Source organism: Lissotriton helveticus (assembly GCF_964261635.1).
Source record: "Lissotriton helveticus chromosome 1_1 unlocalized genomic scaffold, aLisHel1.1 SUPER_1_unloc_2, whole genome shotgun sequence".
Lineage (NCBI taxonomy): Eukaryota > Metazoa > Chordata > Amphibia > Caudata > Salamandridae > Lissotriton > Lissotriton helveticus.
The window spans coordinates 5171287-5189336 of NW_027611659.1; the positions used below are offsets into that span (position 1 = coordinate 5171287).

The 18050-nt window shown below is 48.4% G+C and overlaps 1 protein-coding gene across 1 annotated transcript in view; it reads right to left on the reverse strand.

Annotated features, from left to right (window-relative positions):
* LOC144805731 (lymphocyte antigen 6E-like) overlaps nt 1-4521 on the reverse strand; it is a 154000-nt gene extending 149479 nt beyond the window's left edge. The window contains exon 1 of the mRNA XM_078672225.1: nt 4333-4521. Coding sequence (XP_078528351.1) covers nt 4333-4384 — 52 coding nt within the window. The 5' untranslated portion in view covers nt 4385-4521. The remainder of the gene's footprint in view (nt 1-4332) is intronic.
* Nucleotides 4522-18050: the final 13529 nt, after the last annotated feature.

An 18050-nucleotide genomic window follows, 5' to 3' on the forward strand; every position in this document is an offset into this window, starting at 1 on the left:
AGTTTTTATGATTAGTTTTCATACAAATTACTTGTTTTTATGTATTGGCATGCAACTGTTTTTAATAACTGAGCATTTATTACACATCAATAAATGCACACAAAGCTGACTTATTCATTACTCAAAAAGCAGACATACCCTTAATCACTCTGCCCTAATATGCTTGGGCATCAGATGCAGAAGAAGCAGATGATGAAATACCTTCAGATTAGTCAGTCAGTCAGCCAGCCAGTAATTCAGTCAGTCAGTCAGTCAGCCAGGCAGTCAGCCAGTCAGTCATTCAGTTGCCAGTCAGTTAGCCATTCAGTCAGTCAGTCAGCCAGTCAGTCATTCAGTCAGTCATTCAGTTGGTCATTCAGTCAGTCAGTCAGCCAGTCAGTTAGTCAGTCATTCAGTCAGTCAGCCAGTCAGTCAGTCATTCAGTCAGCCAGTCAGTCAGTCAGTCAGTCATTCAGTCAGTCACTCAGTCAGCCAGTCAGTCAGCCAGTCAGTCAGCCAGTCAGCCAGTCAGTTAGCCAGTCAGTCAGTCAGTCAGCCAGTCAGTCAGTCATTCAGTCAGTCATTCAGTTGGTCATTCAGTCAGTCAGTCAGTCAGCCAGTCAGTCAGTCAGTCGTTTAGCCAGCCAGTCAGTCAGTCAGTCATTCAGTCAGTTAGTCAGTCAGTCAATCATTCAACCAGTCAGTCAGTCAGTCAGCCAGTCAGTCAGTCAGTCAGTCAGTCAGTCATTCAGTCAGTCAGTCAGTCAGCCAGTCAGTGAGTCGAGTTAGTGAGTCAGTCATTCAGTCAGTTAGTCAGCCAGTCAGCCAGTCAGTCAGTCAGTCAGTAGTTCAGTCAGTCATTCACTTACTCAGTCAGTCAGCCAGTCAGTCAGTCAGCCAGTCGGTCAGTCAGTTAGTCATCCAGTCAGTCAGTCAGTCCTTCATTCATTCAGTCAGTCAGTCAGTCAGTCAGACAGTTAGTCAGTCAGTCAAAATTCTTTATTTGGCAATGTTTCCAAAGCATATAAAGTACACAAGATAATATCAGAATTAACACATATACATGTGATATATAATACTTAATATAAAACAAGAATAAAAATCCATGTTTAAAATCCTGGATAAAAAAACATAAAAAGACATAAGACAGGAGCTCACCATAAGATTTGAAAAGTGATCTGTTCCATCAAGATTAAATAATAAACGCACCACTGCCCCCCCTCCGGTCTCCCACTCTATATAAACTCCCCTATTCAGGGAAGACCAAAGAAACAAGGCTGCTCTGTTTTTTTATAAAAATAAAGGGATGGGACAGCCCATCATCAGGGGAATGAAATTCATAGGAAACATCACTATAATGAAATGACGTGGGATTTTGTCCCAAACAATAATTAAGATTCATCGACCTGTAGGATGGGGTGAAATAGGGAACATCTTCAATGAGAATGTTAGTCGATTTGCGGCCTCTCTCTTATACACAAACTTCCATAAAAAGTTTTCTTTAATTCTCGTCTTGGACATAGTTATACAACTTAGTGGATTTACATATAACTCTTCCAAACCCAAATAGGGGACCACTTGTGCACAGGAATATAGGAGCACAGTCATGGGAGACGAGTTATGCACAGCACCACAGATGCAGACCCGTAGGAGACCAGTTCTGCATGGAAATACAGTGTTCAGAATCACAAGAGACCAGTGATGCACAGCAACACAGGTGCATAATCATGGGAGACACAGTAGCAAGGGTGTGGAATCATATATAACAACCATGCCAAGTCCCACACAGGTGGAAGCATGGCTGAGCAGCTCTGCCAAGTCCCACCCAGGTAGAAGCATGGCTGACCTCCTCTGCCAAGTCCCACACAGGTAGAAGCATGGCTGACCAGCTCTGCCAAGTCCCACACAGGTAGAAGCATGGCTGAGCAGCACTGCCATGTTCCACATAGGTAGAAGCATGGCTGAGCAGCTCTGCCAAGTCCCACACAGGTAGAACCATGGCTGACCAGCTCTGAAGCATGGCTGAGCAGCTCTGCCAAGTCCCACACAGGTAGACGCATGGCTGACCAGCTCTGAAGCATGGCTGAGCAGCTCTGCCAAGTCCCACACTGGTAGAAGCATGGCTGACCTGCTCTGCCAAGTCCCACACTGGTAGAAGCATGGCTGACCAGCTCTGAAGCATGGCTGAGCAGCTCTGCCAAGTCCCACACAGGTAGAACCATGGCTGACCAGCTCTGAAGCATGGCTGAGCAGCTCTGCCAAGTCCCACACAGGTAGCACCATGGCTGACCAGCTCTGAAGCATGGCTGAGCAGCTCTGCCAAGTCCCACACAGGTCGAACCATGGCTGACCAGCTCTGAAGCATGGCTGAGCAGCTCTGCCAAGTCCCACACTGGTAGAAGCATGGCTGACCTGCTCTGCCAAGTCCCACACTGGTAGAAGCATGGCTGACCTGCTCTGCCAAGTCCCACGCTGGTAGAAGCATGGCTGACCAGCCCTGCCAAGTCCCTCACAGGTAGAAGCAGGGCTGACCTGCTCTGCCAAGTCCGACCCAGGTAGAAGCATGGCTGACCAGCCCTGCCAGGTTCCACGCTGGTAGAAGCAGGGCTGATCAGCTCAGCCTAGTCCCACACACGTAGAAGCTTGGCTGAGCAGCCAGCCAAGTCCCACACAGGTAGAAGCTTGGCTGAGCAGCTCTGCCAAGTCCCTCACAGGTAGAAGCATGGCTGACCAGCTCTGCCAAGTCCCTCACAGGTAGAAGCATGGCTGATCAGCTCTGCCAAGTCCCTCACAGGTAGAAGCATGGCTGACCTGCTCTGCCAAGTCCCTCACAGATAGAAGCATGGCTGACCTGCTCTGCCAAGTCCCTCACAGGTAGAAGCATGGCTGAACAGCTCTGCCAAGTTCCACACAGGTAGAGGCTTGGCTGAGCAGCTCTGCAAAGTCCCACACAGGTAGAAGCATGGCTGACCAGCTCTGCCAAGTCCCACACAGGTAGAAGCATGGCTGAGCAGCTCTGCCAAGTCCCACACAGGCACAAGCATGGCTGAACAGCTCTGCCAAGTCCCACACAGGTAGAACCAAGGCTGCCCAGCTCTGCCAAGTCCCACACAGGTAGAAGCATGGCAGAGCAGCTCTGCCAAGTCCCACACAGGTAGAAGCATGGCTGAGCAGCTCTGCCAAGTCCCACACAGGTAGAACCAAGGCTGCCCAGCTCTGCCAAGTCCCACACAGGTAGAAGCATGGCAGAGCAGCTCTGCCAAGTCCCACACAGGTAGAAGCATGGCTGAGCAGCTCTGCCAAGTCCCACACAGGCACAAGCATGGCTGAACAGCTCTGCCAAGTCCCACACAGGTAGAACCAAGGCTGCCCAGCTCTGCCAAGTCCCACACAGGTAGAAGCATGGCTGAACAGCTCTGCCAAGTCCCACACAGGTAGAACCAAGGCTGCCCAGCTCTGCCAAGTCCCACACAGGTAGAAGCATGGCAGAGCAGCTCTGCCAAGTCCCACACAGGTAGAAGCATGGCTGAGCAGCTCTGCCAAGTCCCACACAGGCACAAGCATGGCTGAACAGCTCTGCCAAGTCCCACACAGGTAGAACCAAGGCTGCCCAGCTCTGCCAAGTCCCACACAGGTAGAAGCATGGCAGAGCAGCTCTGCCAAGTCCCACACAGGTAGAAGCATGGCTGAGCAGCTCTGCCAAGTCGCACACAGGCACAAGCATGGCTGAACAGCTCTGCCAAGTCCCACACAGGTAGAACCAAGGCTGCCCAGCTCTGCCAAGTCCCACACAGGTAGAAGCATGGCTGCCCAGCTCTGCCAAGTCCCACACAGTAGAAGCATGGCTGAGAAGCTCTGCCAAGTCCCACACAGGTAGAAATGGCTGAGCAGCTCTGCCAAGTCCCACAAAGGTAGAAGCAGGGCTGAACAGCTCTGCCAAGTCCCACACTGGTAGAAGCATGGCTGAGCAGCTCTGCCAAGTCCCACACTGGTAGAAGCATGGCTGAGCAGCTCTGCCAAGTCCCACACTGGTAGAAGCATGGCTGAGCAGCTCTGCCAAGTCCCACACTGGTAGAAGCATGGCTGAGCAGCTCTGCCAAGTCCCACACTGGTAGAAGGATGGTATAACCAAAGGTGACCAACCCTGAATCATATCTGACCAGCCTTCCATCGCTCCACAAGGGTAGGATTTTAGGTATAACTCTCATTCTCGGCACCACACATACCAATTTGACCACTCCACCAGGACAGCACTGGAGATCATGGTCTTGTAGAGCTACCACAGGTCAACACTTTGTTATAGAACACAGCTCAGCTCCACACAGGTCTTGTATACTATGGAGTAAATCTTACCTGAGACAACGAGGAGAGCAGCAGCCAGGACAGTGCCCAAGACACACCTCATCTCTGCAAATGACGAGCCACAAAATGGAAGAAAATATTTTGTGTGCCCAACGTTTTTGTAAAGTCTGATTGCAATATCAGTGGAGGATGGATGCGTTATACTTATGCAGGATGAGTATTATCTGTGTTTAGTGTCAGTGTGTGAAATGTACGTGGGTTGTTGATGTGTGATATGCGTGTCCTGTAGGTAAGTGATGTCGGTGTATATTGTGTGTGTATGAGGCTCTGTGATGTTTGCTGCCTGCTCATGTGCAGGGTATGTGTGTACTGGCCTTTGTATATACTCTGTTGTCTCAGCTGTGCCAGTAAAGCTAAATATGTACCAGACAGACAGGTTTTACTTCTGGGACATTCCTACAGAGCTGTGCTCGGAAAGGGTGCTCATCTTGGAGGGGTGAATGGAAAATAACATGAACTTTTAAAGCCACAGACCAGTTCTCTAAATGTGAGTCCACTTTACCAGAAGTTACCCCTCTTCACTCAGGGATTGTCCATGATGATGTGATGAGTTTGTACGTGTACTGCAACTGTGGTGATATGTGTCCAGCCTCCTGCTCTTTGTTTGATTTATTGGAACTGAGGATGCACAATATTTACAGTTGTGCATATTCTTATTGTGAAATTCTGGGATAAAAAATATTCAATCAATCAATCAGGGAATTGGAAGCGCGCTACTCACCCATGAGGGTCTCAAGGCGCTGGGGGGAAGAGGGGTTCTTAGAGCTGACGAGCCAGGTCTTGAGGGTTTTCCTGAAGTGAGGGGGCGCGTCTGATGTCTTCCAGTAGCTTCTTCCAGGTCTTGGCTGAAATGTGAGAAAAGGATCTTCCTTCAGCTCTGGCTCTGTCGATGCGCGGGGTTTTCGCCAGTGCAAGGTTGAAATATCGAAGGTTTCTTTTGGGTATGTGGAAATTGCTTCTGTTGTTGAGGTTTTTGGGTCCATTGTTGTGTAGGAATTTGTAGGCGTGATAATAATAATACATATAAAATTATTGTTTTCAAAGAAAAGGTGAATATTTAGATCACATTCACCCATTCTATTCTATTCTAGAGAACTTAGAGAAAACGTCAATGTCCCTATGGGCCACATGACACTGGAAGGAGAGTGTGGCGCTGGGTGTGGCTAACCGTTAGGAGGCAGAAGAATGGGTGACAGGCAGGAGAGGAATGAGGGAAAAATTAAGGAGAAGGCATTCAAAAACTGGGGGAAAAGCAAGGAGATAACTTGGGAAAAGCAAGGAAAAGGCACTTATAAATGGGGGAAAAAGCAAGGAGAAAGCAGTGACAATGAGGGAAGAGCAAGGAGAAACCACTATGAAAAACTAGCGGAAAGTAAGGATAAAGCTGTGAAAAATTAGGAAAAATCAAGGAAATGTCACTCCAAAAAAGGGCGATAAGGAAGGAGAAAGCAGTGAAAATGAGGAAAAAGCAGGTAGAAGGCACTAAAAAATTGGGAAAAGGAAGGAGAAAGCATTGAAAAAAGAGGGAAGAAGTAAAGGGAAGATAGAAGCCAGAGTGATGCAGCAGGATGGGGAAACCTCGACCTGAAGCCTGCTCTTAGGTGGAAGGTGATGTGGCTGCAACACAGGAGTTTGAGGATCAGGTGGGCCGAGGCGTTCTTGATGCGTTGTAGTCGCTGTAGGTGTTTGGTCGGAATACCAGCGTAGAGTGTGTTGCCGTAGTCCAGTCTGCTGCTGACGAGGGCCTGTGTCACTGTTCTTCTTGTTTCGGTCGGGATCCACCTGTAGATCCTGCGAAGCATGCGGAGGGTGTTGAAGCAGGAGGAGGAGACGGAGTTGACCTGCTAGGACATGGAGAGGGAGGTGAGGGAGAGGATGAGCTGGGTGTCGTCGGCGTAGGAGATGATGTTCAGGTCGTGTTGGCGGGCCACTTGTGTGAGGGGCCCATGTAGATGTTGAATAGCGTCGGGCTGAGGGATGAGCCCTGGGGTACGCTGCAGATGAGGTTGGTTGCTTCGGCTCTGTAGGGTGGGAGGCGGACTCTCTGGGTACTGCCAGAGAGGAAGGATGAGGTCCAGTCCAGGGCTTTATCCTGAATTCCGGGTTCTTGGAGCCGGGTTCTTGGAGGCGCGTTCTTAGTGTGCAGTGGCAGACTGTGTCGAAGGCGCCTGACAGGTCCAGGAGGATGAGGGCAGAGGTTTCGACATTGTCTAGTTGGCGTCGGATGTCATCTGTGGCGGTGATGAGGGCTGTCTCGGTGCTGTGGTTCTGCCTGAATCCGGATTGCGATGGGTCTAGGATGTTGTTGTCTTCGAGGTGGTGGGTCATCTGTATGTTGGCGATCTTCTCGATGACCTTCGCCGGGAAGGGGAGCAGGGAGATGGGCCGGTAGTTCTTGATGTCTTTGGGGTCTGCCTTGGGCTTCTTGAGGAGGGCGTTGATTTCCTCATGTTTCCAGCTTTCCGGGAATGTCGCTGCGTTGAAGGAGATGTTGATGACCTTTCGTAGTTGGAGTGCGATGGTAGTGTCTGCTTTGCTGAACATGTGGTGTGGGCAGATGTCTGCTGGCGATCCTGAGTGGATGGAGCTCATGATCTTGCATGTTTCGGCGTAGTTTACGTGGGCCCAGGAGGTCAGTGGGTTGGCGTTGTTCGGAGTGGGGTCTGTCGGGGCGGGCGGGACGTTGAAACTGTCATGGATGTCAATGATCTTGAGGTGGAAGAAGGTGGCCATTGAGTCGCACAGTTCTTGCGAGGGAGGGATGCCGTTGGTGTTGGTGTTGGCGCTGGGCTGGGATGGGAGAGTTCCTTCACGATGCTGATGAGTTCTTTGCAATCGTGTGCGTTGTTGCCAAGGCAGGTTTTGAAGGAGGATCTTTTGGTTGTTCTGATGAGTTGGTGATGTCTGCGGGTGGCGTCTTTGAGGGCAGTGTGGTTGTCGGCGTGCGGTCTTCGAGCCATTTCTTTTCTAGCTTCCGACATAGGTGTTTGGAGGTCCAGAGTTCCTCGGTGAACCAGGCGGCCTTCTTGCTGGGGTGGTTGATGGAGGGTTTCTTAAGCGGGGCGAGAATGTTGGCGCAGTCTTCGATCCACTGTCTGAGGCTCTGGGCGGCGGTGTCTGGGTCAGTGGGGTCGCTAGGTGGGTTCAGGGCGAGGGTGGAGGTCAGCTGGTCCTTGGTGACTTTGCCCCTGCAGCGACGGGGCAGCTGGTGGGTGCGGTGGTGCGTGGTTGCCTTCTTGAATGTGAAGTGGATGCATCGGTGGTCGGTCTAGTGGAGTTCGGTGGTGTGGTTGAAGGTGATGTGGGTGCTTGTGGAGAAGATGGGGTCGAGCATGTGACCTGTGGCGTGGGTGGGTTCGGTGATGAGTTGTCGGAATCCGAGGTTGGAGAGGTTGTCGAATAGTGTGGCGGAGTTGGTGTCGTTGTTGTTCTCGAGGTGGTAGTTCAGGTCCCCGAGGAGGATGTAGTCCATGGAGGCGAGTACGTGGGTACTAGCGAGGTCGGCGATGGAGTCGCTGAACGGGGCCCGGGGTCCTGGAGGTCTGTAGACGAGTGTTCCTCTGAGGGTGGTGTTGAGGTCGGTGTGGATCCAGAAGTGGAGGTGTTCGGCGGAGTGCAGAGGGTTGTCTGCGAGGGTGTGGACCTGGAGTGTGGATTTGTGGAATAAGGATATTCCTCCTCCGATTCCATGGGTGCGGTCTCTGTGGGATATCTTGTATCCGCCTGGGATGGCTAAGGCGATGTCCGGTGCTGAGGAGTTGTTCCACCAGGTCTCGGTCAGGAAAGCTACATCTGGAGCAGTTGGGTTGAGTAGGTCCAAGAGCTCGACTGCGTGTTTCCGTGCAGAGCGAGTGTTGAGGAGTATGCAGCGGAGGTGGTTGGGTCCGGTCCTTGGAGGCTTGGTGGTTCTGTCACAGGAGAAGCTGCAGGTGTGGCAGGAGAAGGGTCCGGGAGTGCGTTTCGGGGCAGCCTGGAAGCAGAGGTGGTCTCGGCCTGTGCTGAGAGCGTGGAATCATTGGCTTCGTAACAGAGTCTGGCGTTGCGGAAGATGTGGGGTCCAGGGGTTCTGGCGCTGGACGCGGTCCAGGCGCGGATGGGCGCAGACGGGCTTGCCTTTGGCACGCCCGCTGCCCGCGTCCGCAGAACTTGATACCACAATTCTGAGTGAAGGGAGCACAGGCATCTATTGCTTGGCTTGTCTGAAGTCCATGGACTTAGTGTTGCATTAATGAGTTGATTTGGGGGAGTTCAGTAGGGTGCACTGTAGGAGGAGCTCAGAAGTGTAGGCACATCATCATTGTGCCAAGATGCCATAGTCCATTGTGTAGTGGGAAGAGTAGATAGAGTTCACGCTCGAGCACTCAGGCTCGAGGGTGGGCTTGTGGGGGAGTTTGTTGGGAGGAAGGGGTGCAAGAAAAAAAGGAGGTGCAGGAAAAGAAAAGATTTTTGTTCAACAATCTTGTAATGGACATGTTTGTGAGCATATTCAGTAAGAACTATTGGGGTGGACTTTGCATATGGCATATGGCATTTTGCAATTTAGACAACATGTTTCGCAGTGAAGCACTTTATGCACTTTAAGGATACATTTCGTTTTGGTGTGCACTTTGCAAAATGCAGTATTTGGGGGACTTTTTTATTTAATGTCTAGCACTAGAGTTTGACCGTTTTCCCTTCTCTTTTGAACAAGTACATCTTAGTTAAAGTAGCGAGGCCTCCTCATTTTGAGGCGATTATGCAGTCCTGGGGCAGACATTTGGCAGCTTTGATGCACTTTAGGTAGTAACAGCTGGATCCAATCAGACACTCTGAGTTACCAGTACCTCCAGTGCTTCATCACAAAGGGACAAAGTGCTGCGATACAGTATCCTATTCTAGGCAGCAGAATCCAAGTGCCGTCTTTTAGACGAATGCCAGGGCGAGCCACACACTCAGTCTAATGGAGGCACACTCAAGTGGGTGTCCTGTGTTCTTCTTCATCGGCAGGGACTCCTCAGCCTCAGGCACCACTCTCCCAGTGCCAAAATCACATCGACAACAGTCAATGTGGCATATGATCTAGCGCTGCAGAATAACTCCAATCCAGATTTCAGTGATGCAGGCGATGGGACACTCAGGTAGGTGCCTTGGGTGCATCAGTGGGGATAATGATGGCGTTTTCTCAGTGTTAGGATCCTTTAATAATTTATTGGTCATGGGTGAACATAGAGCATGTGTGTATAGGGCACCCAAAGCATTTTTCTAAAGTGGTTGAAGGCGTTGCCTTCAACAAGGGTTGAACAGCATGAGCTCAGTGTGGACAGTTGTAGGAAATTCAGTGAAACCCTACTCAGTCAAAAAACACCATTTTGTTAGGGTGAAACACAAGCAGTTCCCATGTTAACATGGCTTTGACCCTCTGATAGCTTTGCAAAAGCAGGTCTTTAGCCAGTTGGCAGGTAACTAGTGACATTTCTCTGCTACTTTTAAGCACACCAGCCAAATAGTATAGAATTTCCACTATTAACCAGCGACCAAGAGAGAGGAAATTTGCCACTTACCCAGTGACCTTATGAGAAAGCTAAGTCTGACTCTCTTGGCACTACTCTTCTGGACGCTTCTTACTTATCACATCCGTTATTGAAGCCCATGAATACTTCTACAAATCCACTGTGTGCCACCATCAAAGAGTCATCCCTACAGTTTTGTAAGATTGTTGGGTCAAACGTGTTTATAAGCTCCAGGTCATATCTCTGGAGTTAAACGTGTGCACTTGCAAATTACTTCAGGTATCACCTACAGTACATTCAGAGGTGTGCAGTTCCTGAGGTACAAGTGGAGTTGGGGGAGGTTGGAGGTACCCGATGTATCAAGTCAAGAGATCTGATCCATCAGGAGCAAGAGCCCTCACTCACACACACCAAGGGTTGTCATGCTCTATCATCAGGCAGCTCCTCGTTGGGCCATCGCTGCAATGCCCAGCGGGTCCCGCAGGAGGGCTCTTTGCCGTAGTTCTTTTGAGGCTGCCGACATGGAGTGTGAGGTGCTATGTGAAGGGGATCCAAATGAGTAGAATGGTGTGAAGTGAATCTAAAAATAACTTGAGGTAATCCAAAGGTTTAGTTTAATGTGTGGATCTCTCAGTTTTGGTAAAAATAGGAGTTGACCAAAGGTGCATATAATGGTTCATGTTGGCTCTAAAACCAAGTGTAGGTCAACATGTTTCTTGACATTAATGTTATGTTATGTTAAATATATTTGTAGCACACTCGGATACTCACGAGTGTCCCGGCACAGAGCTTTGAGGGGTGGAAGGGTGGTCTTTAAATAAAGAGGTGTGTTTTCAGGTTTTTCTTGAAAACCACTGGGTCCTGAATATTTCATAAGGCAAGTGGAAGGGTGTTCTAAGCAACAGCAGCCTTCCGAGCAAAGGAGCTGCCCCATAGCCTCTGATGGTTGAAGCAAGGGACCTGGGCTAGGCATAGAGATATAGATTGCAGCTGTCTTGAAGGAGCATAGAAGGAGAAACTTTTTTGTGAATAACAAGGGCCGAGACCATGAAGAGCACAGTGGGCCAAAATGAATAATTTAAATTTGACCCGTTCATCCACAGGAAGCCAGTGAAGTGAACGTAAGTGATGTCTCTCGCTGTTCCTGATGGAAATGCCCAGGAGAAGTCAGGCTGCCGCATTTTGGACCACCTGGAGCTTTTTCAACAGGTAGCCTGGGATGCCAATGTAAAGAGCATTATTTACAACAAGGGGTGGTGATGGACAGAGTCTCTGAATTAAGCAGAGTACTCTCACCCAGTCAAGAGATCAGGGCTAGATCCAACACCGTTTTTTAGCTCATTGCACCATCCCAGTTTCAGAACCTGGCTGTATGCAAATTAGTCTGTCCCTGGCCCAGTGCATCATGGGAACAGGGCAGACCAGACTACAAAAGCCAATTCTTACACTGGGAAGGAAACAAGCTTCCGGGGACCGGTTTCTGGCATTTCAGCCGTCTTCGGCCCGGCTTGCTTGAATCCTGATGGTGCAATGAGCAAGGGACTCACATCTGAGTATACCCTTCCACGCTTAGGGTGGACAAAATTATTTACAATTCGTTTTTGGCCACTATAGGTGTGGCAGGGTATACTCAGACATGAGTCCCTTTCTCACTGCTCCATCAGGATTCAAGCAAGCCGGGCCGAAGAGGCTGAAATGCCAGAAACCGGTCCCCGGTAGCTTGTCTCCTTTCTGGTGAAGAATTGGCTTGGTAGTTTGGTCTGCCCTGTTCCCATGATGCACTGGGCCAGGGACAGACTAATTTGCATATAGCCAGGTTCTGAGCTGGGATGGGGCAGTGAGATAAATAACGGTGATGGATCAAGCCCTGATCTTTGGACTGGGTAAGAGTGGTCTGCTTAATTCAGACACTCTGTTCATCACCACCCCCTTTTCTGAATGTAAAGAGCATTGGCATATTTTAGCCAAGGCAAAATAAGTGCACATGTAACTGTTTCCTGCGCCGGATGTGGTAGGAGAGGAAAGAACTTCCTTAGAGTTTTGAGAAGACCAAAGCAGTTGCCGTCCAGTTTCTTGATGTGAGTCGAGAAGGAAAGGCTCTCATCAAACCACACCCCCAGATTCTTGGCGGACTTTCCTGTAGATGTAGGCATGGAGAGCTCAGGTGGCCAGAGAGATTCCCGGAAATTGGGAAGAAATTTTCGAAAGAGGAGAATCTCGGACTTTTCTTCATTTCACTTGAGTTGCATGGCCGCCAGCCATTTTAAAATGGAAGAAAGAAAATGTTGAACAGAGGAGACTGAGTCCGCATTTTTTTCCCAGGTGAAGAGCAGCTGGGTGTCATCAGCGTAAGCCATAACCTTAGCCCCCAAGCCCTGGGCCAGGTACACTAGAGGTGTAACATTAATGTTAAAGAGAAGGGGGCAAAGGGAGGACCACTGGGAGAGTCCAGTTGTCACTGACTGGGGTGAGGAAAAAGACAGTGTGAGCCAAATCTGTTGGATCCGTCCTTCCTAAAAAGGAACTGAGCCAGCCCCACACAGTGCCTGACACACCGATCTTGGCAAGTTGCGCGAGGTGTAGCGAATGGGGGACCGCATCGAACTCTGGCGAAAGGTCAAGAAGAATTAATGCTGCCCTTCTGCCAGCGTCCAAACATTCCCGGATGGCCTGAAAGACCTCAACCAGGGCTGATTCGGTACAATGAGAAGCCCGAAACCCTGACTGGGCCGGATGCAAAAGGCCCTCCTTCTCAACAAACTCTGTGAGTTGTTTATTTACCACCTTCTCACACACCATGGCCAGATCAGGCAAGAGGGAAATGGGCCAATAATTCCCTGGGCTAAGTGGATCTAGCGAACGCTTTTTTAGAAGAGGCAGAATATTAGCCTGCTTCCAGGCCTGTGGGACCCCGGATTCCTGAAGGGATGAGTTGATAATGCCGTTCACTTCTGCGCTAATAGTCTCTACTGCTGCTGCCAGCAGTCTATCAGGGCAAGGGTCCAAGGGCGAGCCATACTTAATCCCTGAAGAATTATAAGGTAAACAAGCATGTCCACAGGTCTAAACACATGGAAAGAATGGTCAGGGTCAGCAAGGGGAGACACAGAAATGGCCCCAAAGCCAAGTCATTTGCGGGCAATCCCTGCCAGGCCAGAATAGTAGCCAACTCTGTCTTCTCATGTACATTATGCTATTATGAGGGCTTCTGGCACATGTGATTGAAACATGTAGCATGCAATGTTGTATTAACTTTTATTATGAATCACTTGTTGTCTAGAAAGTATCATGATGCATTACAGTTGTAACAGTGTCCTGAAAGTAAGCTACATAGTTCATTGTATCCAGTTGAGGGGCAGATTGTTCAGTTCCGACCCACATTGTACAGGGTACAATGTCCTACCAGTGAAAGTTCGAACTTAGGTACCAAAGCATGAGTGAGAGATGGATCAAAGGAGTCAGGTGGGTCTGTCTTGAAGAGAGCCGTTATTTTCAAAAGCAAGGAAAATCTTGTGCATGTTGCAGAGTCTTACGCTTCTTAATGGTCAGCAAGTGCAACTTTGTCCTGACAAAAGTCACATGACGTGGACTATCACTCGCGCCGTCACAGACAGGATTTGAATGTGCTCAAGACCTTTGAGTGCAAGGTTCAGAAATCCAAGGAAGAGGCTATTTTGTTGGTCAAGACGTAAGGGAAGGTAAGCTGAGATGACCCTTAAGATGATGTTCAAAGACAGAATAGATAAGCTCTTACTCAGTACACAAGACTGAGGCGCTACATAGGAGTCACAGTTCAAGGGATCACTTAGGGCGAGGCTATGATCAAGTCAAATCCTGTGTGAGTTAATGCTGGAATCTAGTGTCAGATGAGAGGGTGCCATCTCCGCCATTGCCCACTTATAGTAACTCAGTTTTGTTGCTATTGAGTTTTGGAAAGTTGTTCCCTCATCGATGACTAAATGCGCTGGCATTTGATGAGTTTGGAAAGAAAGGATGATAAAAGATGATCCAGCCTGATAGAGAGTTGGGTGCCACCACTGCAACCATAGCGTTTAATTAGCAGTGGAACCACTGATAGCTCCACATGTATTGGGAGAGATTGGCTCAGAATGAAGAAAACCATCTGGCAGCAGTCTGAGACATTATTTCATCCTCGAGGGAGGACAGGGTTGTCCACCCTATCCAATGCATCAGATGCTGTTTCTGCGACTTGAGGGGCCACTGTCGTCTGAAAAAGCATTGACACCCACTGGATAGTCCTCCCTGAGATAGGGCTAGATCTTCTCATTGTCAAATTTCTTGATGTCTTTTTAAAGTTTGTCTATCTTCCGTTTCAACAGAAATATAAGCTGGGACTTTCAGGCTAATAACCACCCAATTGCATATATTCAGATATATGGAATGACTGTATTGGTCTCCTAGTGGAGGTGAGTCTGCAGCCCTGCAATGGAATCGTGGCTAACTGATGCATCCCAACTACAGGACTCACATTGCAGCCCAGAGCTCATCGGAAACGCCAATGCGAGATACATCTCTGATGCAAGACCTTGCATTATCGCTGCTGCAAAACACTTCCAACCTTGCAGCAGTCCACAAATAGGATTTAAAGTACTTTGGGGCATATTACCAAGGAATAGCGATATTTATCGCTAAATGAGCTTAGCGCATTTTTTTTATCGCTGGATATGTTAGCGGAGTAAACATGCTATTAGCAACGTTTTTCTCCATTGGGCTAAAATATCCAGCGATAGCGGCGAAATGCGTGAATATCGCTGAGAATACAGCGATATTCATGCATTAGCGACAAAACGCTCTAGCCATGTTATCCACCTCCCGTTGGATAACATGGCTGGGCAGGTGTTAGTATTTGGAGATATTCGCGCTTAGCGCGAATATTTCCATCGCTACGCCTGCCTTGCTAATAGGTGATAGCGACGTTAGTGATTGCTTTCAGTCGCTAACTGGTTGGGTACGCCCACTTTGCATGCCATTAGTGATAAACATCGCTGACATGCAAAGTGGGCCCCAAACCGCTCGCTATCGCCTAAAAGCTGTAACTAACATCAGTTAGCAACAGCTTGCTAATAGGGTGATAGAATTATCGCCGCTTAGTGGACGAAAACGGCCACTAAAGCGGCGATAATTGCCTATCGCCCTGCTTGGTAATATGCCCCTTTGTTCACCAGGCCTAACTTGATCCCTAGATCAGGCCTGTGCCCTTAACTTGTCACTTTGTCCCAGTCTGGGGCACTCAGATTACCACATTTGGTGCTTTGTAATTGCAATTACATTTATATAGTGCTTGTTAGACCTGGTATCATTAGCGTGAGTCTCCCTTCCATTTTTTTCCGATTGCCTCCATCTGTTTTTGATCTGTTTGCTGGTTTTAGATGCTTTGGGCACTGTACCACTACTATTCGGTGCCACAGTGTGAGTGCTCCCTATGTTAAATTGTTGAACTAATAAGTGACTCCATGATCGGGTTATTTGATTTACTTGTCAGACCCTAGTACAGTGCACCATGTGTGCCCAGGGCCTGTAAATCAAATGCTGCTGGTGGGCTTGCAGCACTGGTTGTGCCACCCACAGAAGCAGCTTGTAAAGTGTGGCTCAGGCCTGCCATTGCAGAGTCAGTGGTAGAAGATCTAGTACGGGATAAGCCAGAAAAATACGTAAGACATTTTTGTCTCGGAATGCTTATGGGAGCCTGGCTAGCATCAGTAAATTTGCTTTGGAATAGATAGCACCTTCTCAAAATCTCTGGTGCAATCAGAACGCTATAAAGGCTGGAGTCTCTTGACTCTTGGGGTCAGATGTATCAAAAGTGGATTTCGCTATTGTAGTCTCACAAAATACAATGAATGTAGGTTTCAGCGAATATTATGCGCTTCCGACACTTTCCTTATTTACGACTACTTCTTAATACGATACACACACCCCCCTACTCCACTCTACTTTACTCCTCTCTATTGCACTCTACACTACCTCAACTACACTGTATGACAGTCATCTCTTCTGTACTGTATGACACTCCACATAATGACACTCCACTCAGCGACACTTGACTCTACAATTTAAAACACACTTTTAATAGAAGTTTTTTTTAAACATTTGCTTCAAAATAAAAAACAAAATTTCAAGCACAGTTATAAGTAGGAAACCTTTTTTTCCATACAAACCAAACTTAAACTACATAGCCGTATGGCGTTTGCAGTGCCTATGGTGTGGAGGCATCTGCATTGCCTTTAAATCAAGTTGGACCCTTGCCCCCTCTTTCAAACTATCAAGCAAACAAGGATTTATAAAGAGCAGCAAAGTCGTCTGTGAGGGTCTTAAGGCACTGCTTCTTGGTGATCTGTTCATTAGGACAGCTAGGTCGTGAGACCTTTCCCTACAAGGAGAAGGCACACAAAAACTGGAGGAAAAGCAAGGAGAAAACAGTGAAAATGAGGGGAAAGCAAGGAGAACGCACTTGAAAATGGGGTGAAAAGCAAGGAGAAAAGAGTGAACAGTGAACTCAAAACATTTCGGAAATGGAAGGAGACAGCAGTGAAAATGAGGGAAAAGCATGGAGAAAGTACTCCAAAAAAAGAAACAAATACGAAGCAAAGAGATAACAGGAACAAGAGTAGTGCAGTAGGGGAGAGCTGATCGTGGGACCTGCTCAATGGTGTCGTGCATAGGCCTCCATCAAGTAGATGCTTGGAGGAGAGAGGAGTGCTGGAAGGCGGTGAGTTGGATCAGGCGTAAGGCAGGAAAACAGGCGGAAGATAGAAGGGGAATGAGGAAAATGCAAAGAGAAAGCAATGGAAAATAAGGTAAATCATGGTGAAGGCACTAAAACAACTGGGTAAAATACAAGAAGAAAATGGTGAAAAAGAGGTTAAAGCAAGGAGAGGGCACTCAAAAACGGGGGGGGAAAGCAAGGAGAAAAGAGTGAGAGCAAGGAAAAGGCATTGGAGGAAAAGGAAGGAGAAAGCAGTGAGAAGTGAGGAAAAACAAGGAAAAAGGGACTTAAAAAATGGGGGGAAATGAAGGAGAAAGCTGTGAAAAATAAGGTAAAAGTAGGGAAATAGCACCTATATAAAACAGGCAAGAAGCAAGGAGAAGGCAGATGCAAGAGCGATGCAGCAGAACGGGGAGCTAGGCCAGGGAGCAGCTCCTTTAGGATTTGCAGGTGTGTCTTCTTTGCCACCTAAGTTAACCGGTCTCAAGATTGTTTTTTTTTTCTTTGCTTACTTCTGCTCCAACCTGAGTTGGGTGTGCTAGGGGGCTTTCTTGGTGGACTTTTTCAACAATAGACTGAAAGCAGCTATCCTTGCTAAGACATTTAGTGATAGGGCATTTTCAACCCAAAACAAATTTTCTTTTTGCATCTTCAATAGCAGAAACAGCTCGTGGACTAAAAGAGTTCAAGAACTTGATACCACAGTTTAGACTAAAGGGGGCACAGGTATCTATTGCTCAACTATGCTAAAGTCATTGGGCTGAGCGTTACATTAAGGAGTTGATTTGAGGAGAGGTGCGTCGGGGGAACCTCAAGAGGGGATCAGAAGTAGAGGCACATTAGCAGAGCACTGGGATGCAATATTCAATTTGGGAGTGGAAGCAGTGGGGTTAGGAGGCTGGATGGAGCTCCCACAGGTACAAGACTGATTTGCATATGGCTGGGTTCAAACTGGGGTGGTGTGGTCAGCAAAACAAGTATGGTGTAAACCCAAATCTGTTGATGGGGTTGATTGTTTCAATTATTCAGCATTCCATCCATCAAACGATCTTTTTGCTTTTGTGGCCCTAAGACGGAAGGGTATGCCCTGACATGGGTTTCATGCTCACTGTGCCATTGACTTCAAGCTAGCCTGGATGATATAGGGTAATACTCCAAAACCAGGTCCAGGATGCTTATTTCAGGCGCAGGGAGGATCTCATCTGGCATTTTGAGCTCAACTGTTCCCATGAGGAGCAGGGTGAAGACTGATTTGTATTTGGCTGGGACCCAACTCCGGTGGTGTGGTGAGGAAACACTAAGGATTAAACCCAGATCTGTTGAATGAGGGTGAATGTTTACATTGTTCAACATTCTGTCCATCTTTTGTTATTTTTGCTTTTGTCACCTTAAGTGGAAAGGGTATGGCCACATGTGGGTACCCTGCTCACTGTACCACTGGATTCAAGGTAGCCTGGCAGATGCGGGGTGATACCGCGAAACAGGTGTCAGGA